Source organism: Botrytis byssoidea, assembly GCF_014898295.1.
Source record: "Botrytis byssoidea strain MUCL 94 chromosome Unknown BBYS_016, whole genome shotgun sequence".
Lineage (NCBI taxonomy): Eukaryota > Fungi > Ascomycota > Leotiomycetes > Helotiales > Sclerotiniaceae > Botrytis > Botrytis byssoidea.
The window spans coordinates 461,574-488,024 of NW_024065857.1; the positions used below are offsets into that span (position 1 = coordinate 461,574).

The 26,451-nt window shown below is 40.0% G+C and overlaps 7 protein-coding genes across 7 annotated transcripts; 4 read left to right on the forward strand and 3 right to left on the reverse strand.

Moving 5' to 3' along the window:
* Positions 1-6,255: 6,255 nt before the first annotated feature.
* Positions 6,256-6,711, reverse strand: EAE97_007921 (uncharacterized protein; the record flags this gene model as incomplete). The annotated part of the gene is made up of 1 exon (XM_038878435.1): positions 6,256-6,711. One exon carries the CDS (start codon positions 6,709-6,711, stop codon positions 6,256-6,258), a length of 456 nt encoding a protein of 151 aa, XP_038730685.1.
* A 1,441-nt stretch (positions 6,712-8,152) lies between these two features.
* EAE97_007922 (uncharacterized protein) lies at positions 8,153-9,256 on the reverse strand (the record flags this gene model as incomplete). Its single annotated transcript, XM_038878436.1, has 4 exons — positions 8,153-8,302; positions 8,359-8,902; positions 8,950-9,031; positions 9,091-9,256. 4 exons carry the CDS (start codon positions 9,254-9,256, stop codon positions 8,153-8,155), a joined length of 942 nt encoding a protein of 313 aa, XP_038730686.1.
* Positions 9,257-9,709: 453 nt separating this feature from the next.
* EAE97_007923 (uncharacterized protein) lies at positions 9,710-10,538 on the forward strand (the record flags this gene model as incomplete). Its single annotated transcript, XM_038878437.1, has 2 exons — positions 9,710-9,860; positions 10,054-10,538. The coding sequence occupies 2 exons, from the start codon at positions 9,710-9,712 to the stop codon at positions 10,536-10,538; spliced, it is 636 nt and encodes a 211-aa protein (XP_038730687.1).
* A 133-nt stretch (positions 10,539-10,671) lies between these two features.
* EAE97_007924 (uncharacterized protein) lies at positions 10,672-11,157 on the reverse strand (the record flags this gene model as incomplete). The annotated part of the gene is made up of 1 exon (XM_038878438.1): positions 10,672-11,157. One exon carries the CDS (start codon positions 11,155-11,157, stop codon positions 10,672-10,674), a length of 486 nt encoding a protein of 161 aa, XP_038730688.1.
* A 411-nt stretch (positions 11,158-11,568) lies between these two features.
* EAE97_007925 (uncharacterized protein) lies at positions 11,569-15,604 on the forward strand. The gene is made up of 2 exons (XM_038878439.1): positions 11,569-14,720; positions 14,774-15,604. Exons 1-2 carry the CDS (start codon positions 12,300-12,302, stop codon positions 14,855-14,857), a joined length of 2,505 nt encoding a protein of 834 aa, XP_038730689.1. The 5' UTR covers positions 11,569-12,299; the 3' UTR covers positions 14,858-15,604.
* A 495-nt stretch (positions 15,605-16,099) lies between these two features.
* On the forward strand, positions 16,100-17,503 carry EAE97_007926 (uncharacterized protein; the record flags this gene model as incomplete). Its single annotated transcript, XM_038878440.1, has 2 exons — positions 16,100-16,523; positions 16,581-17,503. The coding sequence occupies 2 exons, from the start codon at positions 16,100-16,102 to the stop codon at positions 17,501-17,503; spliced, it is 1,347 nt and encodes a 448-aa protein (XP_038730690.1).
* Positions 17,504-18,793: 1,290 nt separating this feature from the next.
* On the forward strand, positions 18,794-19,969 carry EAE97_007927 (uncharacterized protein; the record flags this gene model as incomplete). The annotated part of the gene is made up of 1 exon (XM_038878441.1): positions 18,794-19,969. The coding sequence occupies one exon, from the start codon at positions 18,794-18,796 to the stop codon at positions 19,967-19,969; it is 1,176 nt and encodes a 391-aa protein (XP_038730691.1).
* Positions 19,970-26,451: the final 6,482 nt, after the last annotated feature.

Sequence of the window (26,451 nt, forward strand, 5' to 3'; positions counted from 1 at the left end):
TTAAAAACGCAAATTTTATAGTAAAAGAGTATAAAATACTTATATTAAATATATTATTTAAGTTTAATAATAATCTAATTATTCAATAATATAATAATATAATCTATTTTAATTAGAAGAAATAATACGAAAATCTTTATTTAATTAAATCAGAATTATCTAATATATAAAATATATATGACAAGCTTAGAAAATCAGTAATAGTAAAAGACTAATATATTACACAATGTGCTCGAGGAGTATATATAATAATTATATATTAGTCAGAAGTATCTTTTGATTTGTTATATATTATATAAATAATTAATCCAAAGGAAAAAGATACTAATTCTTTTAATAAATATATTTAATAATAAATTAATAATTTAAAAAGAGGATTATAATTTGTTCCATTTAATATAAATTCTCTTAAATTGATTATATTCATAAATACATCCTTTATAAACAATAAAGATTTATTCTTCCAGATTGAATATATTATTGTTTTATAAAACAAATTCAATAAAGCTAATATTATTTATTGATTATTAATCAAATATAAAAGAGTTATTAGGAGTATATTAGCATTAAAGCTCTATAATATGGTTTTAGGCTTTGATATTAGCATGGCAATTAAAAATATATTTGATAAAATCTTTCCAAATCATAATATATTATTAATTATATATATCAATTCAAAATCACTTTACAATTGTTTTATAAAGCTTAATATAACTATTGAAAAAAAACTAATAATTAATGTAATAATTATTTAAAAGGTATATAAAAAATAAAAAATTATAGAGATTAAATGGATTAATAAAGAATCTAATCTAATTAATATAATAATTAAATCTAAATTATATTAAGCCCTAAAGGACTTGATTAATAATAATATTATAAAGATTAAGGTTACAGAGTAGATTGAGAGAGATTAAAAGGATAAATGGTTACATGAACAAAGAAGCATTAGCTAGAAGGATACGATCCAATGACTTTAGAGAGTTGCTAGTATTGGGACAGGGATTATGTAACCGCACTAGCGCTTGCGCTAGTGCCTCGGCATTATAGTATAAACGTATCGTAGCCCTAGCTTTTAGAACCTTAAGCAATATTACAACAGTGTGAACCATAGTACTATATTGTCTTCACCATCCCCATGGTGATACCAACAATAATATTAGATTTTCAAATAAAATTAGAATATTAAATATTTTATTATAAATCCAATATAAATTTTGATAATAAATTTAATTAAATAATTTTTTTTAATTAATAAATTTGATTTGTTATAATTGTATAATTTTTTTGAAAACAATAAAATTTAGAATTGAAATTAAATTAAAATTTTGATTAAAAATCTTAAGCTATTATTTTTTATGTTAGAATTTTCTTTATATTGGATTTGATTAATTGAAAATCTCAGTTCAATATAATCAAGTTTTTCTATACAAATTCAATACAATTCACGCCGGTTATAAATCAGATATTCAACTATATTATCATCATCAACTTCACCTCTTTCATTTCAACTACTACTATAATCCCTCGAATTTAAAATTTAAAACGGATTTGAGATTGTTTGAATATAAAGCCTTCTGTAATCATAAGCAGATTATTTTCTAAAACCATACTGAGTAATCCTAAAAGTTGAAGATATCCTCCTACACAGTACCTACAGCCTCGATGGCTTTCATATAATGAAGATTAGAATTCGTTCCTGGATCCAGTTCGAGGTGCCATATTCGTCAGATCTTGTAATCCAAGTACGGGTAAGGCGACCTCCAGAGGAAACTAGAGTCCCAGTAGGTGAATGGTGGTCTAGTCCGTAGGGATTGCTACACGCAAACCAGCAATTCATTTTATAGACACCTTTCTGAAATTCTAAATACCCTTGCGTCATATCCACTACTACCGGGCGTGAAGCCAAAAGAAGAAATTGGAACTTTTTCTACTAAACAAACCTTACTCAGAACTTGAGTCTTAGATCATTATCAATTTATCAAAGTCGAACCGATGCATTGAAAGCAGTACAAGGGTCCAAAGACGCTGAGGCCATTTCGATCCTAGTAATCTTACCCCTTTTCAGACATCCTATTTTCCCCATGGGAAAATAGGATGTTCTATTAAAGCTTAGAACAGTTGTTAGATAATCAAAAGGTCTCCTAGGCAGTATTTGACCCGGACGAAGATCATATCTGGTTCATCGTGATTTGTAGGGTTCAATAATAAAGTGGGTAGGAACCATGTAAAAGTGTATCGATGCTAGAATAGTCGTGTCTGCCGGTTAAAATGCCATCACCCGCTGAGGACGCGTTCGTCAGCAAAGCCTGCAAAACCCAATCGGCCCCTGTAATAGAAAAAGAAGAAAGTCCCCGACGTCTATCTTGAGTGGCGCACATGCTTGCCAAACAGAAGGTCAAGCCACAATAAAAGCTTGGATCCAAGATCCTGATATAATACTAAAGTCAAATCAATAGACTGAGAAGATCATAAGGCTCCGAAGGTGCTGGGTGCATCTCGATATCGAAGCTCACACTGGTCTTTTGTTTAGTTGTTCTTTACTCATCTTATCAGCGGAAGAAGTAGCATTCTCAGGATCTCATTAACTGACCGAGAGATAATAATTATTACGAGATCGTAATTCCCAAGTTGCGATTCCTAACTTCGTTCTAAAGCTCGGCCTTTGCTTCACTAGTACAATCCGGGGAGCTGATCCACCGCTAGCTTCAGCTCTGCCAATGAGGTTGCGCACAGACACATCTAGACTGGTAGAATATTGGCGAAGCATCACAATGATTTAATGTCCACTCTCAAGATAATTTTTAGACATTCTAAAAACTGAAGATACGTGACCCGAAGCTAACAGACCTTTATCGAGGCCATGTTACAGAGTCTTTTGAATAATCGCACAAAATGAGATCTACATCTTTTCCGAATGTTCGGTTAGTCTTAGTTGATTAGATGCAAAGTGATTGAAAGACTTTATCGCTTGCATACAACCAGGAAGTTCCGGATTTCTCTATCGATATTTTAGCGAAGTCTAAATAATGAAAGCGCAAGCCATAGTCTGTGAATGTACAATCAAAACTTGGAGGATTGGACAGAAGCTCTCAAGTACCGTGCCGGGGAACTTGAAGATTCGTTGAGCGGACAATCGAAGAATATCTAAAAGCTATGGTTATTTGGCAAACTCTTTCCATTAGCTGCCGTTCAGCATGATCTCAGTTTGAAGGTTCATTCAATCGATGGAAGGATTGTAGAGCACCCTTTCTCCTCAGTTCGAAATAGAATGAATCTTGAGCAAAGGACAGAGGCCACTTCAAGGTGCGAAGGAACTCTGAACATTGATGAGATCAAGTGAGATGCAATCTAAGAATTGGAAAGCAAAGATCTTTCATTGTCAATGAAGGATCAGATACGTTTGTTCGTAGTCACTAAATTCTGTTTGAGCAATGGTTCCAATGTAAAAATTCTAATTTCTTGAAACATCCAGAACTATTCTAATAATGATTTTTACTTATACATTCAAACCCGCTCAGACGGCCAGCTCCATCGGAACATTCGGCTTAGTTCAGACACTCAAAGTTATAGGAGACTTTGACTTCAATTGAATGCCAACATTTGACTGTGTATTCCTAACTCTTTGATCAATCAAGGAGGCTGAAGTTCCCTAAGGAATCAGAGAAGATTTAATGAACTTCTAATAATCCTCATGGCTCTCTGTATGTGATAAATCATGATAGTAGTTTGAAGCTAGCTAATTAGATCCTGCGGTATTAGGCAGTCAAATTTGAGGATTTGCTTAGTATACTATTGTAATCAGCGTTTGAGAATGATAGCAATTTGTTTGCAAGATAACAAGCGTGGGAAAATAAGCCGCGAACATTGGACTAACGAGGAGGGGGTGACTTTTCTGATTCAACTGAGAGTGTAGGGAGGTCTTTGTTAGCGCTGAATCCATTCCTAGTGTATTTAGTGAAGAGGAATGACGTCCAGCACATGACTCCAAATTAGTCCAACTGTTCCCCCACCAATCTTCCAGAAAGTCTCTTCTAATTCTCTTCTTCACCCCTATTACCCACCAAAAGAATCTACACCAAAATCCTCATCGATACAACATTCCTGACATCATTTCTCTTCGGCTGGTTCGCGATAGCCTGGAGATCTCAACCTCTGACGCCGTGCAGCCCACGGGTGCACGAATGGCCATTCTACTTTGGTACACAGGAGAACTACGATGGGCACATTGAAGACAATATTACATTGTGGGTTCTTGGCATAGGGTATCTTATTATGACCCTGGGAGCGCTTAAATTTTGGCGTGAAGGCGCCTACGATAATGGCCGTACGGAAGGAAAACTCGAAATCTTGGGAAAGTTGGCAAAATTGGATGGAGAGAAGCGATTGGAAGCTACTGAAAAGCTTTTGGGACATTATGGGTGTCTTTTGAAAGTTTTTGAGGAGAACAAAAAGTTTTTGAGAGACCACGGGCTTGTTGAGAAAGTGGTCGAGGAGGACGAAAACTTTTTGATAGACCTCGGGGTTGATGGGAAAGTGGCTGAGGAGGACCTCGAGAAGGACCTCGAGAAGGGCACTCTTTTGATTGAGCTATAGGTGTTCGGGTGACGTAGAGTTAGGGACACGATCTGGATAATATGAGGGGTGTTGTTATTTAATGAAGATGTCAATACTGTCAAGATCATCTTGCAGTCGAAGGCTGCTTTACTGGGTTTAAGTTTCAAGGAAATTTTTTAATGTAAAGGGGATTTCATACTAGATAGTATAATGAGATTTTCGGTTGGGGATATGGGGTAATACTGGGACGTTAAAGTTTAGGATACTCTGGATTGTATTCCAGCAATATCACACCCGCGGGAGAGCGAGGGGAGGGCCTCTCTGAGATTAAAAATATTTCATAAATCTCTACAAATGAAACTCAACGTCAAAGTTTCAGCACAACCTATCGATGCAATTGTGATTCCAAAAGTATCATTTCGCATGAACAAATCCAGAAAACCTCGACCTGAAATTCCACGCCAAATGCTGTAATTATGGTTAATGAACAACTCTAAGATCTGTGGTAAATTCTTGAGTGTCTGAAATCCTTCATTGTTGCAGGTCTCAACACATCTGAACACGTATTCCGCCAGAATTAGTCTCCGATTGCATGAACTCCATCCCCCCCATCCGATGTCACTGATTTCTCTAATTCAACATTCTCCAGCACGAGTCCGAAGAATGGATGTATTTTCAGCCTAACAATACCACAGCTACTGAGATATCGCATCGATGGTTCTCCTCCATAGCTCAAATAATTTATGCATAACACCCGAGTATTAAGAAAACTTGATTCGAAAGGTATTCTCATCGTCGACTAGAATCTAGGGTTTCCAGCATTCTAGGTTGTAGTCTCACAACGAAAATGATTCAACAACTCAAACTATGTACATTATCTAGATTAATATACATTTTCATTATTACTCTCCTCTTCGCATGCTGGTAATTAGTAAACCTGTGTGAAGCTTAAGGTATTATCAGAGTGAATATCAAAAGTATTTTTGATATTGACAAGAGTTCAGATGTTCGAAGAATGCCGGATATTAGATATGATCCGGTCAGTAAACACACTTCACATGGACTATATTATAGATATCGAAATGACTTCTGCAGAGTATCTACTGATACTAATATTGACCACGAAAAAGGGTGCGATTTAAGGATGCTCATGGTGGGTAAACAAAAACGACGAGGTGGGAAATCCAGTGCAGACCCACCCTCGCAGTAATTCATTTCTCATAACATTCGTCACATCATTGCATATCATATACTCCACAAAATCATCATCACCATCACCATCACTCAAAATCAGAAGATAAAGATAAGAGACCAATCCAATCGATTGAGTTATAAGTTCCCATACACCAAGACCATAAACAATAATAAGCAAGACCGAATCCCACACACCATCTATCTCATACAACCGAACCCAATCTTCCCCAGCAAAAGACAAGTAAGTAAGACAACCCTCCCCCCCCCAAAAAACGACAAACAAAGGAAAATCAAAGACAAGAAATCAACTCTCGACCTTTCGAGACCAGCTCCCATTCTCTCACGCAAGCAAGCACACGCCATACACCAGCCAATTCCAAATATCCCCCCTCCGAGAGATCATTCTCGCTGCGTTGAGCTGAAAACCGTTCATAGGTATAGTTGGCACTAAGAGCGCCATCATATCGCTCAAGGCTTTGACACCTACGATGCCATTATTGACACTTAACAGAAAGCGCTAGTTGTCCAAACCCAAGTCTCTGCCTTATCCCCCTTGGCATCAGTGACTATTCTATCTCCAAGGTCAAAAGGCCCATACGAGCTAGGGTTGTTGTTCTGATCAATGTAAGTGTATTGCACCATCTGATTTTTGTCTTTCTTATTCTTGTCATGCACCAAATCGAGCGTGATTACGGTCTTCATGCCAAACAAGCAGCCTTGATATGTATCGTTGAGACCAACCCCAGAGCTTTGGGGGGGGAGACTATAAGTCGCTGGGCCGCCGATAGTTGGACTCTGCTGGTTCAAGTAGCAATTTCGTTGTCCATTGTCTATGTATTCAACAAAAAGATTGCTGCTGGAGCTATGGTATGGCAAAGTGTAAACTATACTAATGTTCAGGCAGCCGAGGGCGGATGGAATGAGGGCTGCGGCCGAAATGAGAAGGGTAGAGAATTGCATGTTAAAGTCGTTGGGTGAAGTAAAGTGATTGACAAGAAATATATCTGTAAATGAGTGTGGAAGCGTGGTTGTGCTGTAAAACTTAAAAAATGATTGTTAAGACAAAGGAAAGTTTAGAAAAGATTGTTTGATGGCAATGCCGATTGTTGGATGTATTGATGTGGAAGTGATTGTCGATATGAGTTGTCTACAGAGTGGTTCGAAGGTCTTTATATATCTACAATTTGATTCCAAGAAGGTTTGAAAACTGGGAACTAGCCGTTTATTTGGCCATACGCGCTTGCATTTTAGACAAGCTAGGCCGTGTCATCCTAACGACATAAGGGGTCCTTTACAAAGCGTTATCTCCGGGTTAATTCTATAATTGCCCACTGTTGTCCAAAATTGAACTTTGGCTTACTTTGAAAGGAATTGGCACCCACAGTATGGCCAGCTTAGAGATTAGTTGAGAATTTGACACTGAAGTAGACGGCCGCTTCAGAATTTGCAAATGACGCCTGAAAGGTGGGATGTAGATGGAAACATACAAATGATCGAACCATGAGAAAACCGGCCAACTTCGACAGCATGAGCATCAAGATATTCTTCTTGCCAATGCATGGCTTTGAAACCAAATGTGATATTGAGAAATTCACGGGATCTGTGCCAATCAGAAATTACTTGGCATGGAAATGAATTATGGGAAACAAATGTCAGTAACGTCGGGACCGAACGAATGCTCCTCCCCGCACTGACCAGCGATCCAGATTAATCGCATCGCGCTACGTTTCCAGAAATAATTTCCATCCATTTGTGGAGTACGGGCTTTGAGAGTTGGAAGAATTGACGTGATAACCCAATCCTACAGCCCTATAACGACAAAATTCGGTCCATTCTAATTTTGCAGTAAGAAAGGATCTTGAAATCCCCGAACCTGCCCATGAATTTGGTCCCGTGGAGCTACACCGAAGCAAGCTAATCAACAAATCCGGATATTTTTAGCATAGATTGCTTTCATTCGTGGACTCAACATAGGACACAGAAATAAGGATTATGGTCTCTCATGGACAGCACCACTTGTGCATCAACAAAGTAATAACACACAAATGACAAATTAGTATACTAGCTTGCTGCTATACTAGTAGAACTGACAAGTTTATGCTTGGTTATAGTGCCAACAAACTGTGGTCCTGGTGGAATCCTCACCGGTACCCACTGCAGGCTAAAATCCGTAACCTTGATAATTCGACTGTAAAGGTATGGAAGTCGTGGAGACTACCACTTCCAAAATTAAGTTTGGCATCACAAAAAAGATTCATGTAGAAATTGACTTATATGTGATTTTGAAGCATTGCCTCTTCTTTCCTCGTAATTGTTCTATTTCTGCTTACATTTGCTGAGATTCTCCCAAAATCTAGTTTTAGCTGTTTCGATCTCCGTTCCAGCGTCGGTAAGATATTGTCTAGAAGGCGAAGACTTGATCCTCCAATTTGCTGACTGGCTTTGCCTTTTTAAAGCCCAACCCTTCAGAGGCTTTCTTCATAGCACTGATCATTGGTGGTGGTCCGCAGAGTAGAAGTTTAACATCTTCTGCTGGTTTAGGAAGCCATTTCTGCATAAAATTAGCATTGATAATTTATTATATCAAAACTTTCCAGATAGACTTACAGTGATCATCTCAGGAGTGACAAAACCAACACCGCCGTCCCATTTCTCGGGTGGATTGTTCAAAACGTAGTGAACACGGAAACCCTTGTCCTGAGCAGCCAAACCGTCCAAGTCATCTTTCAACAAGATATCCTCAGGATTGACATTTGCGAAAATTAAATCAACCTCAGTTTTATCTCCAGCAGCTCTGCCTCTAATGACAGCACGGATGATTTGTAACATGGGCGTGATACCGGTTCCACCAGCGATCATACCAAAATGACGAACCATGTTGGGAGTATAGACCATTGCGCCTTTTGGACCCCGGACCTTGATAGTTTGACCGACAGTAAGAGAAGCCATATGTTTAGAAATGTTTCCGGTGGGGTAGGACTTGATGAGAAGGTCGAAGTAACCTGGTTGGTGATCGCCGGAGACGGGTGTATAAGATCGAACGATTTCCTTGCTTGTCCCATCGGGTTGGGGAAGAACAGCAGAAATGGAAATATGCTGACCGATAGGGAGACCGAGGATAGAGGTAGGCTTTGGTAGGCTGAATCGATAACTATGCTCATGTTAGAAACAGTCAAGGCGACTTGGAACCAAACTAACATTGCTACATTGTGGGAAATAATGGTCTTCTCCTTGAGCTCAAAATCTTGAAAGACAGTTGGCTTAAGAACTGGAGTTTCTTCTACAAAAATGTCAGCATTTATTACATTGCTTAAGGCCGTGTGCAAAGCATAAACTTACGACTCGACCAAATCTTATATCCTCCGAGAACGGCAGCGAGAGCAACGGCGAACGGAAGCCAATCTTTCTTGACAATAAAACATCCAAATATCAGAAGACCAGATGGAATGTAGATACCATCAATGTATGCCTTTGACAAGAACTTATTTGCTGGTGCCGTACTCATTTTGGCAGATTTGGTGAGAGCTCAAGAAATTGTTGGGCTTTTGTTGCGATCCTTGTACTTTTTGCTCTTTCGAAGATCCCACCGAATGAAGATCACAATATACAATATACCGTGCTTAATCAATTACTCTTCTCGCAGTTTCAACAACTCTCGAACGTTGCTTAGGAGGGGAGACCCGACTTTAAAGGAAAAGTAAGAGTGATGGTATTGTAAGAAAGATGTATAACGTGCGGTTCTCCGCGGGAAAGTCAATACCAAAATAATTTAGCTCAAGTCTGTCATTGTTGACTTTCGGCTGGGGTCAGAGCTCGCTCGCCGAACTTTACCCCGATGAGGATAAGATTTCCTCAACTCGGAGTCATTCCGATAGTTGAAACTACATTTAAACCTCATCATATCGACAGGGCTGAATAAATTTCCAAACCGAGTAACTTTCAGCCGCCGTGTGAAGAAATGGGTGAGTCGATTCATCAGAATGGAGAGAAAGTAGGTGATAAATCGGAAGATTCACCATTTCCTCTCACGGACACAGATAGATGGGTGTTATCACAGACTGACGACGAGTTTCATCTGCATGATTGGGACGAGTTGAAAGAGATTATAGGTGAGCTAAGCTATTCTCGAGTGAATCCATTAAAAGAGCTCCGTTTCCATATTATATATAACTCGCAAAATATCAGAATACACAAGAAGGATCACCAGTGTGATGATGATCAATCTCCCAGGTTCTATCCCATGCAGCTTTCTCACATGACATTGCGCATTTTAGCCCAATTCTATCTCTAATTTTTGTCAAGCAACGAATAATCTCTCAATCCTCAAACGAAAGCCCTCTGACCTTCGTCGCTATATGTCTTGGTCCACAACTATCAAAGCCGAGTATGGAAGTATGATGAATTATATTCTCCAACATCGACTTCCCTGGGGTTCGCCACCGTTCAGCTACATCTCTTCAATCCCATTTGAGAATCCCTCGGATTACAAAATTTTGCTAAATGATTGGCCATACGGTCTCTCGAAAGATGTTACCCATTTTGTGGTGTGGTCAAAAACACCGATCGCCACCGATGATGGGAATGGAGATGTGACGGATGAGAGCCGGAAAATAATTGAAGATTTCGTGAAGAGAACATTTGCCGATAGATTAGAAGGCACCGATAGAGTGATGTGGTTTAAGAATTGGGTCGCATTGCAGAGTGTCAGAGCCCTTGAGCATATCCATGTCTTGATCAAAGATGTCCAGAAGGATGATATTGAGTACTGGACAGGGAACAAGGTCTAGAACAATTGATATGTACAGGAGTGTATCTTGTATGTACATTGCTCACACCACCTAGTATATCGAAGCTCTATTTCTCATCACCTCCACTGAGACCATATACAATATACGATCAAACATAAACGGACAAGCGACTTTACTGTCTCTTCTGTCTCCTATTACCTGCCATTGGCATTTGTTCTTCGGGTGCTTGTGCTCTTTGACCACCACCCATCATACCCTTTGCTCCCGACCATAGACCAAAAACCTTGTAAAGTCCATATATAGGCACCACGGAAAAGACAAGCCAGCCCCAGTTGCCAAAAATCACAACAACAACCAATGACAACCAATGCATCCATATAATATCAAACATATATTCTGTCAATCCGGGTGCTGCAAGGTCTTCTCCTGCAGACACCATCTTGCCAGCTTGATCGAACTTGGGACGACTGTTCTGTTCAAGAAACCATTCAATAACCCAGGGTGCAAGTGAGAAAAGTACGTATGCCCACATATTCCTTGATCGTATCAAGAAGTGGAAGAGGCAGAACAAAGCATTTGCAAGAAATGTCCCACAATGGAGGTAGTTTAGTGCTTGGATATTGGCCTTTGCTCTGTCTTTCTTGGCTTTTTGTGCCATTGTGGATGAGGTGGAAAGATGATATCGAATTTGAATAAGTAGATGTGTTTAGGATCTGGCCTTTTCTAGATAGCTGAAACAAGATTAATTTGATGTAATGTCGCAGGTTGCACAATGGAGAAGTACCTTTTCAATAATAGAATTTCTAAAGCTCGATTTTTAAAAGGGTTTCATCTGATTCAAGAACTGGGACAGATTGTTGGGTTTCGTAAAGTTTAGTCACATCGGCTGGACTGGGCAATTGAGCTTCTTCACGAGGCTGAGTCTGCAAGGAACAATTCAGAAGTTGAAGAGCTGCTGTGTACCTCGCTGACTAATACGAAATTCCCCCAATTGACTGATTGTTGCTGGGTGGATGGTCTGCAACCAATCATTCCCACCGCGATCAGACAAACAACAGAACAAAAATCGAAGAGGTTCGAGGATGAGCAAGGTTTTGATGTTATCCCGAATTAATAGCAAGGAATCTTCGACTATAGCCATACAAAACCATTTGTATTGGATTTTGGATTCATCACATTTGCGTTTGCGCCGTATACAGCCTTCCCCTTTCCTTTGGCCTGATCTTCTTTATTCTTTACTATAACTTCACACGACCTTTCCTCTTTCCAAAGCAAATTCACTTCGATACCTTTACACGGTCCTCAGAGTCTCATTTCAGCCTTTGCTTCTTGATACAGGCAACGACCCTTTTCTGCCTACCTTGCCTTGTCATTCCACCTTCACTGTTACATGATAAATGGTAACCAGCAATACCAACAACTCTGTTTTTTACGACCTTGCGATCGTATTCACCAAGTTCCTATTTGCTTCCTTTTACCTACAACTTTCAACAAGAATACAACTAGATAATATTAATGTCATCGATCCAAAGATAGCTTTCGTGGAGCTACAAAAAATTTACATCTTATCAGATCGACCCGACCCGACCAGACCAAATAACGCCACGCGCAAGAGACCTACTGTTCATTCTTGTTCGTTCTTGTTCGAAGTTCAAAGAATATAACGAAGGATACCTTTTTGAACAAACCAGTTTGGCTACAATCGAAAATCGGAAGCTCTGTTGACTTCATGGCGAGAACATCATAACAAACACAAAATTCGCGACTTGGATCTACTTCCTCTTTTCACCATCCTACACAATGCCCTCCTCTAGGAAGGAGTCAATCAACCCTTGTATCACGAATCAACTTTGTCAACTCATCTACTACCACATTGATAATAACCTCCTCAAGAACGCCTTGTTCTTCGCAGAACGATTGCATGCATACACCCCGAAAGGTCCCGAATCCTCTTACCTTCTTTCCTTATGCTATTTGCGACTTGGCGATTATGCTTCCGCTTTCGAGGTTGTGAAGAGCCCAAACATTAGATCGGGGCATCTTGGCTGTGCTTACATCTACGCGCAAGCATGTCTTGCCTTGGGGAAGCTCAAGGAGGGAATCTTAGCATTAGAAAAGAACAGAGGTTGCTGGGGGGCGCAAAACTCGTTTGGTAAACATACACAATATTCACGACATCCTGATCCTGACGCATCTGCGGTTTGTTGTTTACTGGGGAAGCTCTATCGTGCTTTTGATGACAAAAAGCAGTCGATTGGTTATTTTGAAGAGGCGCTGAAATTGAATCCATTCATGTGGGATGCATTTACTAATCTTTGTGATATGGGTACAAGTGTTAGAGCCTCGAGTACCTTTAGGATGAGTTTAGAGATGGAGGCAATACTGAAATCGAATACACAAGATCGGGAGGGGCCAATGGAAACATTGTCAGTGGAAGAACCTAGGCCAACCCGACCCAGCGCACGATCTTACCAGAGTGACCCTACAGATCCTTTCAATAATAATTCTTCGTCTCGATCATTTGCGGGTGGAATTTTTGGGTCACTTGCGACTTCCGCATCATCGAAGCTTGCCGAGAGCAACCCGAGTCTTACAAACCTCCCCGCGGCTGGAGGTGTCAGCATTAGTTCTGATACAGTAGAAACGCCTACTGGACCTAGCGCCCCCCTCGATTATTCCATTGCACCTGGTCGAAAAGACACCAGTGTGGCATCAGCATTTCCCATCAACATGGAGCCCCCACAGGCCCCCGTTCGCAGAAATCGAACCTTACAGGGCCTGGGTATGGACTTTAGTATGGATGTTCCCAAGATGGGCCGATCCATGACTTCGAAACGACTTCAAAAAGCAGCTACTGAAATTTCGGAAGACAATAGCGCGGGACATAACTCTCGCCACAACTCTGTTACGGTACCAGGTGGGGATAGAAAACGAACGGTATCCGGACAGGTAGTGCCCCGACAACCTTCGGAAGATCCTGGAGCACCTCAGAGAAGAAGCGTCAGATTGATCAACCAATTCCGACCGACAAGCACCAAATCTTCCAGTAATCTTGCGACTGTGGGACCTGCCCCTGGAAGAGAATTAAAGAAAGCTAGACCTCCGATATCAAAAATGATGCGTCCGGCTGGGTCCTCCACGGCTGGCAGACAGGTCAGTGGTAATCGAAAACCAGTGGAGGATTCTATGGAATTAGACCAAAGGGAAGGAGAGATAAGACCTCGGGTATCCACAAAATCTTTTGGTACTAGATCATCCGAATCGGACTCTGGAACCCGAGAGGAAGCCATAAGATGGCTTCTCGATCTGTTCAAGAAGTTTGGGACCGGTTATTTTCTACTTGCAAGATTCCAATCTCATCAGGCCTTAGAAGCGTTCTCTACACTATCTACTCAACAGCAAGACACTCCTTGGGTGTTGTCACAGATGGGTCGTGCTCATTACGAACAAGCGTCATATACCGAAGCAGAGTCCTTATATAAACGAATTCGACAGATAGCACCAACACGCTTTGAGGATATGGAGATCTATTCTACTGTACTGTGGCATCTGAAAAAAGAAACTGATCTGGCTTTCCTAGCCCATGAATTGGTGGATTCTTCGTGGCAATCGCCAGAAGCTTGGTGTGCACTTGGAAATTCCTGGTCGCTCATGCGAGATCACGAACAAGCTTTACGTTGTTTCAAACGGGCTACACAATTAAATCCTAAGTTTGCTTATGCTTTTACACTTCAAGGCCATGAGCATGTTATGAATGAAGAATACGATAAAGCACTTACTTCATACAGACATGCAATGGCTGTTGACAGGCGACACTACAATGCCTACTACGGAGTTGGCAAAGTGTACGAAAAGATGGGTAATTATGACAAAGCATTCATACACTTCGAAGCCGCCTCTAAAATCAACCCAACAAATGCGGTGCTTTTGGGTCTTATGGGAAGTGTTGTCGATAAGAAAGGGAACAAAGGTCTAGCACTTTCATACTTCAAAAAGGCAATTGACCTGGATCCAAAATCAGCGTTGACTCGTTTCAAGAAAGCCCGCTGCTTGATGACGATGGGGAGATTGGAGGATGCCTTGGATGAATTGAAGATCTTGAAAGACTTGGCTCCTGATGAGGCAATGGTTCACTTCTTATTGGGAAGACTATACAAGAGTATGAAACAAAAGGGCGCTTCGGTTAGGCATTTTACCATTGCTTTAAACCTAGATCCAAAGGTATTTATATGCAAATGATATTGATCAAGAAATCCACCACTAATCAAAAACAGGCAAGTCAACAAATCAAAGAAGCGATCGAAAGTCTAGAGCAAGGAGATGACGATGATGATGACGAGGCCAGCATGATGGGCTGATTTGTAACGACTGTACTCGAAATCTTGGCCATAATGGATCTCCTTCAGATTACATCACCCTTTTTGTTTCCGCGTCGCGTTTCGAATCATCTCTTTCAAAGATACCCGTTAGTTATCAACCTATTATTAACATCAATCATTGAATGGCCTTTTAATAACAGATGGCTTTATTTCCTTAACTTCACTACTCACGCCATAATTGAGTATTCCTACAAAAACTACAACAAAAAAAGCTGTCAACCCCACAGCAAAACATGATGATACGATAAAACTGAAAGACGAATCGGTTACGATAGGAAAAGAATCTTAGCATTTGCATTGGGTTGGCGTTCTTCTTTCCGGCATAGTTTCTCATCACAGATGAGTCGATGGATAGTGAAATCCTTTTCTCTTCTTGATCGCACAATTTGTCGATTGCATTATATCACTACGTTAGAATTGCTCTAGTGATGGATGGCCACTATTCTGTGGCCTGAAAGAGCAATTACAGCGGGACCTAAACATTCAGGGGTGAAGAGGACGTGTATTATTGTAGATTATAATCATCTTTTTTAATGCAGTTTCGGAGGGTCGTAGGCAGGGGTCAAGGAAGGGCAGAAGGAAGAAACGATCTTGAAGATTGAAAGAATTGTATCAGACTTTTCTACTACAAGATTCAAGTCTTCCCTGAATTGATGTGATTGCCATTGCGTGAGTGATTAAATTTCTGGATGCTATCGAGAAAGGCCGGCGATGTTTTACGGTGGCGAGTGCCGCGTTACTTATTCTTGTGATTACTTGCTTCTCCGTAACTTTTAGGTGTTGATGCCCTTCTACCGGATTTATTTGATGGTGGTTGTTGTAGGAGTAGTTCATTTCTACTCTATTAGTTTCTGGGTTCCGATGAATGTCTTTGTTCTTGTTGGAATAATGTCGTTGTTCTGTTGTGGTTGAATTGTATGGATTTGATACATAAAGCGAGGTTTGCGGAGGTGACTTTGTTGTAATTCTTGGCTTGGACAATGGTCTTGTTAAGACAACCTTGTTCAAGATGCGCTCCTATTAAGGGAACATCCTGAGAAATATTCTTGACCTGTTATTCAGATCGTGAACAATGTCATTGAGGTTTGATGACTATCCAGGTGTTCCTTCTGGGTTGTGGCTATTCAACATTCAGTCGTCTCTAAACTCTCATCTACTTTAGAAACCTACTGGACTATTTCAACGACCAGTACTAGAAATCACCCACTTACATTTAGAAAGATGTGTCTCACTCTTACTCTCAAGTATTTGGCGTGTGGCCACGAAGAATCATACGTTCGTCCATGCGGGCGCGATGGTATTCGTTGCAATATGATGTCAGCGCACACCTGCAATCTAAGAGCTGAAGTGTGCCGTGATTGTTGGATGCTTCCTGACTTTAGAGAAACCCCTGGTTATCAACCCGAGGAGGCAATGACAGAAAATGATGTAGCACGTTATCAGGCTTGGAATCTGACAGCTGAAACACAAGACTTACAAGCTCACCTCCATAGCTTACCCCTCCCCAACCTTCTTAATCAATATGCTCACTTCTACTCGACGAAGATAGTGGTATTTGATTTGCTTAATCAGAGTGCTTTGGGAGTACTCGATGAGATTGTTCACCATCATTTAGTTCCAGCTTTCCAGGCGCGTGTTATTAACGGTGAGAATATACCACTTGCTGACAGAATATAAACCCTCAATATTCGTCAAATTCTAGTGTTAAATTATGCTCTGGCAGATGCTTCTCAAGCTTTGGATAACGATGATTGGAGAATCGCGATGGGCTATAGAGTCTTCATAAACTTCGACAATTCTAGACATTTCACTCGTCCTGAAGACCTGCAAGCACTCATGGACGATTGCGGTATCTGCCGAAATCCTTTAAACCACCATGATGAAGGAGAAACGAATCATGCTGTAGTAGAGACAACCTGCAATCATATGCTTCATGAAGGTTGCTTGGAGCGTTGGTTTGTATCATCTGCTCGTGGCGACTGCCCTATGTGCAGAAGATTGCTTCGAGAAACGGAACTTCCACAAATCCCTACTCGCCTAGAAATAGATGGACCTTTCCCAGAATGGCTAACAATTCTAAACAGGTGTATACGCCCAGTTATTCCTCGTCCCGAAACGGTCACCGCTCAAGACCTGGAACGACTACAACTCGCAGTTGTAGACGCACGCGCAGCTCTCGTAACCGCCAGAGAGGAATTCTTAATCACCGATAGAAGCGTGCGCATAGCGACCGAAGCCATCGACACTCGCGTATTCGTTCCTCTGGAAGATCTCCGTACATTCCAAGACCGATTGCTTGAATCTGCTGCGAATATCGAGGAACAAGATTTCCGAGACTATCAGTATTCACTTCGTCAACATCAAAGAACACGTCTCATGCGCGAGAATGTTCTTCGTGATTGGTTGCATAGGAGACAAGAGAAGGATCACGCATACGATCTTGCTCAGTCGAGATACTATGCTGCTGCGAGAGCGTTGAATATGGCGTGGGATGTTGTGGCAACGCTCGTTCTGGAGGAAGTTGAGGAGGCTGAGAGAGCAGAAGACTCTGATGATTCCGATGATTCTGATGCAGGTGAGCGTGCGATAGAACGGAGGATGATGAATAACTTACAGATTCACTAAGTTGTAAAACCGTCATCTTGTTTCATTCTTTTCGCTTCACACTACAGCTGGTTCTATCTTCATCTCTTATTTTTTAACAATAGTTTCCACTCTTACATTTGAAAAATATAAAACACATAAACCAATACTGATAAAATTTCCATCATGTAACTTGCCCCGTGATCATGTGCTAAATTCGACTCAAATCCCTCACTTCAAACTCTCTATTCTCAGTTCCCGGTTCCATTTTGAGGCAACAAATTCCTTCCATGTGATAGTTGCGAGTACATATGGTTTATCGCTGTGAATGATTTTTCGATGGATATCTATCCAATAGAATTATGCTTGATCACTACTATCGAGCTAATAAACTAAACGTAACTTCCAAATCACGAAAATTAACAAGTAGCTTTTTGAGTGTGTGTGCACACTTCAGTCTATTCTTTCTTCTTTTTCTTAAGGTTTTCTTTGGCCAATTCAATCGGGGTCGAAAGAAAATGTATTCTCAACGGCCCTTTGTGTTGTTGAGAGAGAGTTTATTAACCCCCCAAAATTAAGCGAGTGTGGAAATACTAGGGTAGGAGGCAGTGTAGTCAGAACATAAAATTGAGATGAAAAGATAAAATTGAAGTAGAGGTGAAAGAATAGTAGTATTGAGGTGTGTGATCGTAAGGAAATTCAATAGAGAAGACTAAAACAAGTGGCAAAGGGGAGCCATGATGAAAAAAATGGAGAAATTGGGGTGGACAAGCGGCGATTGCAAGGTTTCTATGTTATGAAATTTGAACCTCGATGTTTTACTTTTGTATCTATTTTTGGTTATTAAAAATTGTAATCAGCCGTTCATTAATTTTATTGTTGTTCTGTTGACTAGCAAATACAATGGCTTTGTTGGCGTGCATCGGTTCTTTGTGTTGATTCATTGCTTTGTTCTATCCCGTTATCTCGATTCATTTGTAATGTTGTTTCGATGTCTTTATCTTTGAGACTCAGTAGCACTCTGTAATTGAAGCAAAATGAAATCTTGTCCATGTGTATCATCTGGGAGCTGTTAGATAACTCAGTTCAAGAACAACGTTGTAAGGTTTATGTTAAATTCACCAGAATCACCTGCAATATGAGATACTTCCTCTTCATTCTCACCATATCTAGACCACTATACCCCAAATCTATCTATTTTCAGAAACCTTCAAGATCTTTGAAAAAATCTAGTGCAAGATGTGTATCACCATTGACTTTGTCTTCTCAAGGTGTGGTCATAGAACCCCATTCATCCGCCCATGTCAGGAAAATGGTTCTCTCTGCGAAAACATGGTGACTGACCCTATGGCGCTCACACATGCTGACTTCTGTAACGATTGCTTTATGCTTCCCGATCCCAGAATATCTAATCCTGATGAAAACCAGCCCGGATATCCAGAAATTGATTCAATGGTAGACCTTTACAAGCTCCAAGATGTTGAAGATGAAACCAAGGATTTACATGTTCGCTTCCAAAACTTACCCCCTCCTGTTGATTTTCAAGATCCCAGTTACAGCTTATCTAATTGTAGAACTATGAGTTTGCTTCCTAAGGAGGTTCTCGGTGTGCTATATATTATGGTCAATCAGCGCCTGATTCCTGACTTTTGGCTTCGCATACTCCGCGGCGAATTCCCGTCTCCTTCAATCAGACAGTCAATTTTATACCTTCGACAAATCTTGATGTTGAATCTTGCCCTTCAGCGTTCGAGAACAACCCTTTCGAAAGTCGAATGGTACTTTGCTATGGGTTATAAAATTCTCTGTCAAGTCGATTCCACTTCGTGTGATGATGATTGTGGGATTTGTCGTCAGCCGCTCAACGAGATAGTTGAGGAAGGCGCACCAGTCAAAACCCAATGCAATCATATATTCCATATGCACTGTATCGGGGAATGGATTAACATGTCTCCTAATGGCGATTGCCCCGCTTGTAGAAAAATGCTTCGAATGATACTTGAGCCTATTCACGATACCCCAGAACAAGGCCCACCTCCAGAATGGCTTGTATCCTTAATATCCCCCGCGCCACAAGTTGATCCCAATCAGGCAATTCTTATGGCACAAGAACTCGTACAGTTAGAGGCTGTTGTCGAAGATGCATATTTGAGAGTCGTGGAGACTGACCAAGATCTCACTGATCTCCAGGCTGAACTACAGCTTTCAAGCGAAACCTTTTTTGGCCTAGAATTCTTCAGTGAGGAACACATTCAAAACTCAAGTGAACTTGATTTGACGAGTTTTCCGGGCTTGTCTGAAGCAAACTTTACTAGGTACCAAAGTCTGGTTCGGCGCCATCAAATGAATAGCACACAGTTTGCAACATCTTATGAAAGACTTGGTGAACTGAGGCGAGAGGTAGATAACTTCAATGATCCCATTCAGAGATATCGTACTGCCACACTCGCGCTTATGAGAGCTGAAGCTGAATTTCTCAACAGGATTATAGACCTGGAATTGGAATAGTATATCATGTATTCTATAGACAACCTCTCGATGCGTTTAATACTGGATTGTTAGTGCTCTCCTTTTGTTCGATTTTTCTACTTGACAGTAAGTACCATGAGTCCGTTTCCTTACATATATAATATAACCTATATAAACCACAGCCCCAAAACTCTCTTACGATTCCCATGTGACAAAACACTGAACTTGACTTATTGAAAATAGGTTTACCGAAAGACCCTAAAAGCTAGATTACAATTTGTGACTTACACACTCTATAAAAGAGATAACAGTATATTTTATACTGTATATCCATTGCTAATTGGCTTATAAGCCATTCTTGCATTTCCCTTGAAACCATTTTACCAGTTTCCAATCTCTCAAATTCTTTATTCTCTCTTCACTTTCACGGAGCTAGATATGATAAAACTATAGGGTTTAAAAACATCATTTAAATTTGAACTTAATGAAGAAAAAAAGAAAGAGCCATCTTTGGAGAGAGAGAATTATCTCCCCTTCGTTGCTCTTAACCAAATCACACAGATGCCTTATATCATGATTTGTTATCTCTCTGGTATACAGTGGGCTTGCGATTCAAATATCGACTCAGACTTCTAACTAAGAGGAGAATGTAAATTCCCCTCGAGAAAATCGAGTGCATGTGTCTTTCTGGCCCCAAGTCCCCCTTTCCAGCGGCAACCAAATGGAACATATAGCGTTATCCAATTAAATTTATATTTAGTAACCAATCATGAATTTTCTAACAATTATTCATAGTGCCTCGCATCTCAATACTAAGATAGTAATTCAGACAAGTTTTGTGTGCGACGGTTTGTCAGTAAGATAGAAATTGCTGTTAAATATCGTCTTGCTGGCATCATAGAAACATCCCATCGTATCTACTACTGTAGCTACCTAGATGGTGGTATAGCTATTTATTGCTCCCATCGTAAGAATCCCCCATGAGAGGCTGAAAAGCCCAAAAATGCGACAGACAGCCATAAATTTCTGTCATCCAATCATAATATTTTATAATAGCACACTTCTTTGCCCGAACTATCCCCCCTTCATTTCTTTTTCGAAGCGAACCAAATACCTCAAAGGCAACACCACATCATCTTCTCTCCGCTTTCTTAATAAATCAATCTAGCAATAGACTTTAAAAGATCTCTAATAGCCTCATTGTTGCCAACTTGTCTCTTTCCAATTGTCGAAGCTTCTGGAGAACCTGTTACTAAAGCATGTGCCTCGATATCGATAATTATTGGGCTATTGGGTCAGCTCATCAAGCTTGACGTGAGTTTAAGAGAGGGCATGCTCGGGGCTACATATTATCATTCATCATGATTCGTGCCTTATGAGCCATCAATATAGCAATACCGGCTAGTACGGCGGAGACGACGCCGAAAACGAGGGCAAGGGCATCACTTGTTGAAACTTGGGATTCAAATTAGCTGAGATGGGAAGAAAGCTTCGAAGAGAGTCAACATACGCATTGCAATTTGAGGTAGTGAATTCCTTAAGTGTGCAGAAAAAATAGCCAAGAAGAGCCAGGGGAGGCTGAGATAGTGGAATGATACAAAGAGCGGGGCTGTGGTGAAAGCCGTAGGACCATAGAAGCATGGAGGTACAGGATGAAGGTTTAGTGGAGACGAAATCGTGACTTAATGCCAGATAATGTCACAGATGGGAAGGTACAGGGCCAAGGCTATAGTGAGTCCGGATTAGAGTGATAAGGCTGGGTGTGAAATGCGAAGATATTGGGCCAGGCACTCGAGTAGAACGTGATAACAATATGTCTTTGGATCGATAGTTAATTGATTTCTGAGGGAGTTCTCTGAAGTCTACGAATCATAGCAAATCTACGGGGGCATCATCAATACTTATAGAACGATCTTCGTAAGGCTGCGTAGATTATCAACGAATCTGCAGTGAAGATGTGTCGTGATGAGATGGTTTACTTATTGACGAAAAGTACCGAACCATTTTTTCCATGTAGATAGTGCCGGATGATGCTCACTACAATCAAAACTATCGAACAGCGACACTTCTCTTCTGATATTGAGGCGGTGCTGGTGTCGAACTACCCCACCCCGGCCATTATCCGTGTTTCGAACGTTTGCGCCTCTCTTTTAGTTAGGCATTCAAGTGGCTGATTTTTTATTGAATATCATTTAGCTGTTATGACTGGCTGTGTACCATTCCCATCTCTCTATTCGGATTGACTAGTGTTTTGTTTGTGATAGCCAAGGAGCATTGAGGGTTCACAATAACGTTGTGTAATGATAATCGGAGATCCCAAACTTTATCAGACTATTGCAACGTATGTGTAGTGCCTGTCGCTAATGCAATTCCTGGGGTATTCTCTGTGTTATGGATGCATACTTGATATGGAGGTCAGTTGAAAATACAAGAAAAGATCCCTAGGATCCAGAAACCTGCGAGGCTCTACAGTTGCTTTGATCATAAAATTTCAGATTACAACTTCGAGCAATAACCCTATATTCGTACGAAATTGCTATAATATGGATATCGGTATCTGCAAAGACTGAAGTTGTTAAGATCTGGCACTGATATGATATGAAATGAAATGAAAAGATGTTACAATTTGAAAAGATAGTCGCTTCGTAATCCCAGTTTATACCATTACGAATCACAACACAGCCTCTGTCGAGTTCGCATAGAGTCAGGCTTTACCTACCTAGTAATATGTTCGGATTGACGTAAACATCGAGCCTTCAATATAAAAGACAGATTCACCGCTGCCATCTAAAGCTTCTTGCAAACGATGTTACACTACCTTTTAGCTGCAAAGCATTGCGTATGTGCATCAGCAAGCGCAATCTGAAAGCATTCGACTAGGCAAAGATCCAAATCGTGATTGATAGATATTTGGATCAACCACACCAATTGGGACTTTATGACCGCATGTTCTCGTAATCGAGGATCGTTTACACAGTATCTCCCTATACTTTGTATGAACATGACCCAGATCGCAAGGCCGACAATAATCAAAGTTTCCAGAAGTGATGGCGATCGTAAACCAAGATGTAACGTAATTTCTCCTTTGCCTCATTCGAATCTCAGAGCCTTGCTCTTTTTATCATCCATTCTTTTCCCATGCGATCAACGCCCACACTATCTCCATGAGCTTCTTCCCAACAGAGATACGGGCAAAATGTCTGAAGGTTGGTGGAGATAATTGACTGAGTGAATCTTAAATCTTTCTTCCCGCATGTGAGCAATAGTTGTGCAGCCTAGCTTATTCTCAAAGGATGGTATATCGTAGGCATCAACCCTCACAAGCTAACGAAAATTTGCCTTGTTTCTCCAACATGAGGCTCTTCATATCTTCTCCAACTAAACTCTCATATCAATCCTCCAAATCAAAATCTCTATCAACAGTCCTCCTGTATTCTTCTTCCACTTACTCAGCTTACTATTCCAACTCTCCAACTCCAAAATAACATCTTGACCAATTTTCACACTACATACAGCTCACGCGCTTTTCCAAAGCAAGCAAAATAGACGTCTTTCCCATCGTATAATGTTCCCATCAATCACCCTGTGGTGGCAAAGTTAATAATCGAGATGAAGAAAAATTCAATACAAATCCCCATACAAATCTTTTAATATATGTATTACAATATTAATAATATAATTATTACTAATGATCAGCTCTTATAAGCGGTCTCCTAGTTCCTAAGCGGGGAAAGCGGTTGTCCCCGTTCAAAAAAATATCTTACTATTTGAAACAATATTATATTATTAAATTCAGCGAAATCATAGCAATTCAGTAATATGAGAATTTAAATTTTATTTTGAAAATTAGATAAGTTACCTACTGAGAAATATAAGGGAACAATCGCTTTTCCCGACTAGAAACTAGGAGGCCGCTTATATAAGCCGACTATTAACGATATACTCAATTTATTTATATCGAATAAAATCAGCACTTTTTATAATACATTTACTATTGAATTTTAATGAATGAAATGAAAATAATGCTTTAAGATCTTAAAGAGTTTTTAAATATTAGAGTTGTAGAATAGGTAAACGAAATGGAAGTGAGTATAGAAGTTAGAAGGAAGAGGGGACGAATGAAAAAGTTAAAGAGTGAGTGAAAGATATTAGTAAACAATTTATAGAGAAGAAGATCTCTATTTCTTATTACTTACTTTCAATTTATTCTTTAATTGTAAGCTTTATCATTATATCATACAATATAGAATATATTATATAAACAATAATCTTAAACAACTTCAATAGATATATTCATTTTTTTTGTTAATTATTCATTGAATTTAATATAAGCATAGTGAGTAGACTTTATTATATATAAAAATAATCGTCTTAAACTCAAACTTAGCCTTTCAAATTCAAGAATTCATCAAAGCCCTATTCATTAGAATATCCTTTATAAAATACAAATGTTTAGATTAATTATATCAATATTATAAAGTACTCTTTTCAATATAAAATTGAGGCCTAAAGATTTTATTATAATTGACAAAGCGATCACTTTGTTCATCACGGATTTTGTCACCACAGGGCTACTGATTGTCCCGTTAACGTTCTTCTCCGATGCAACAATGAAAGCAACCTATATTATTAACTTCCCACTCATACCTTCAGATACGACACGAACACTCCGCACTTTTCGTTATTGGGACATCTAAACCTCCAACTATCTTCGTTTCATCCACGCTAAGCGATTCTCCTTTGCTAAATTTCATAGTATGGAGACGATCTCTCATCTCATTTTCCCACTCACTATCTACGAATCCCATAATCTGTATTACTTTGTTCCTTACTTTCTACTTGAATTCAATATCCTATATCGAGTTGTAAATTGGTTGGATTTTCTCACAATACTATTCACTAATTCCCCCCCCCCCACCCCCCTCTTTTCGCTACCAACCTACGATGTATTCCTTTGCTCCCCTATCTACTCATATTTTACAAATTACCTAAACAACGCATATCCACCTCCCACCTACTAAACACGACCTCTACTCCATCTAATCTCTAAAATCTAAAATCTAAAATCTATCTCCACCCCCTCAATCAAACCAAACATCACAACTTCCTACATGCCCTCTAAACATCCACTTCCATCTCCTTCTATACAATTCAAGAAAGCCATAAGCCACAACCCACCCCCCCAACTCAAACACCCAGCATCAAATCCCATAAATTCATCCATCGAAGTTCGAGTTCCATTTGAGACTATCTCTCTTTCAAATCCACAATATTATTACCCCTTGTTATGCGGGTTCTTTCTCATCTCCTTATTCAACTTTCTTATCAACACCATCCACCCACATTTGCAACGTTATGAAGAAACACCATCTAACCACATCATCCCAATCAAGCTTACAAAAAATCTTTTCTTCTCTTCTCTTCTCTTCTCTTCTCTACAACAAACTCGATTATACAAGAACTGGTCAACAATCCCTCACAAACCAATCCAGACAGTAAATCTACTCATCTATCCCTACAATCTATCCCTACAATTCATTCTCCTTTCTCCACTCCCCCCCCTCTCTTTCCTCCATCTTCTCCATTTTTTCCATTTTTTCTATTTTGTCCATCATCTTTATCTTCTCCTTTTGTTAGTTATCACCCATTACTTATTATTTATCACTCATCACTCCATACCTATCACTCCACCCATCATCCAATACCTCCTCAACATCCAAACCCCCCCCAAAACATCATCCCCTTCAACCCCCTTCACCATCCACTACATCCATAACCTTATCACTCCCTCACTTCCTCACTCCCCCACTCCCTCCACTACCCTCTCCCCTCTTCCGACCCTCCAATTTCCCTAATCATCTTTCCACTACCTACTTTTTCCTCATCTCTTTTTTATATCAATTTCTCTTCAATTTCTCTTCAATTTCTCTTCAAATCTCTTCAAATCTCTCTTTCCTCTTTTATTCTATTCATTTCACTATATCTTATTATCTTATAATCTTCTATACAAACCCTCTACTTCACTCTAAAATATTCACTCCAAAATCCAAAATCCAAAATCCAAATCTCCAAAACCCATCTCAAACAATCAAACAATCAAACTCCCAAACCATTTCAACAATCCAACAATCCAACACCCCCATCAAATCCCCTCCCTCAAACAACATTCCAACTGCCCAACTACTTTTAAACACCTATTCAACCCCTCATATTATAAAGTTCTCACCATCCAACAATCCAATACCCACCCTACCCTGAGACTTGAAGTCTAGTCCCCGAACTCACTTACTCATATAATATTCTCCCTTCCTACTCAAATCTGACTTCCACTCACAAAATTTACGAGCCTTTAGAATCACCAATTTGATTTTTCACTTCGATTCAACTCAACTCATCTATTTCCTCATCGTCTTCTTATCTTATAGTTTTAACAAACTTCTAATGCATTTCTCTACCTCCCACCCCCCATCCTCGCTGCCCCACCTACCCCCATGCCAACCCCCTATCTACTTCTCGGTTAC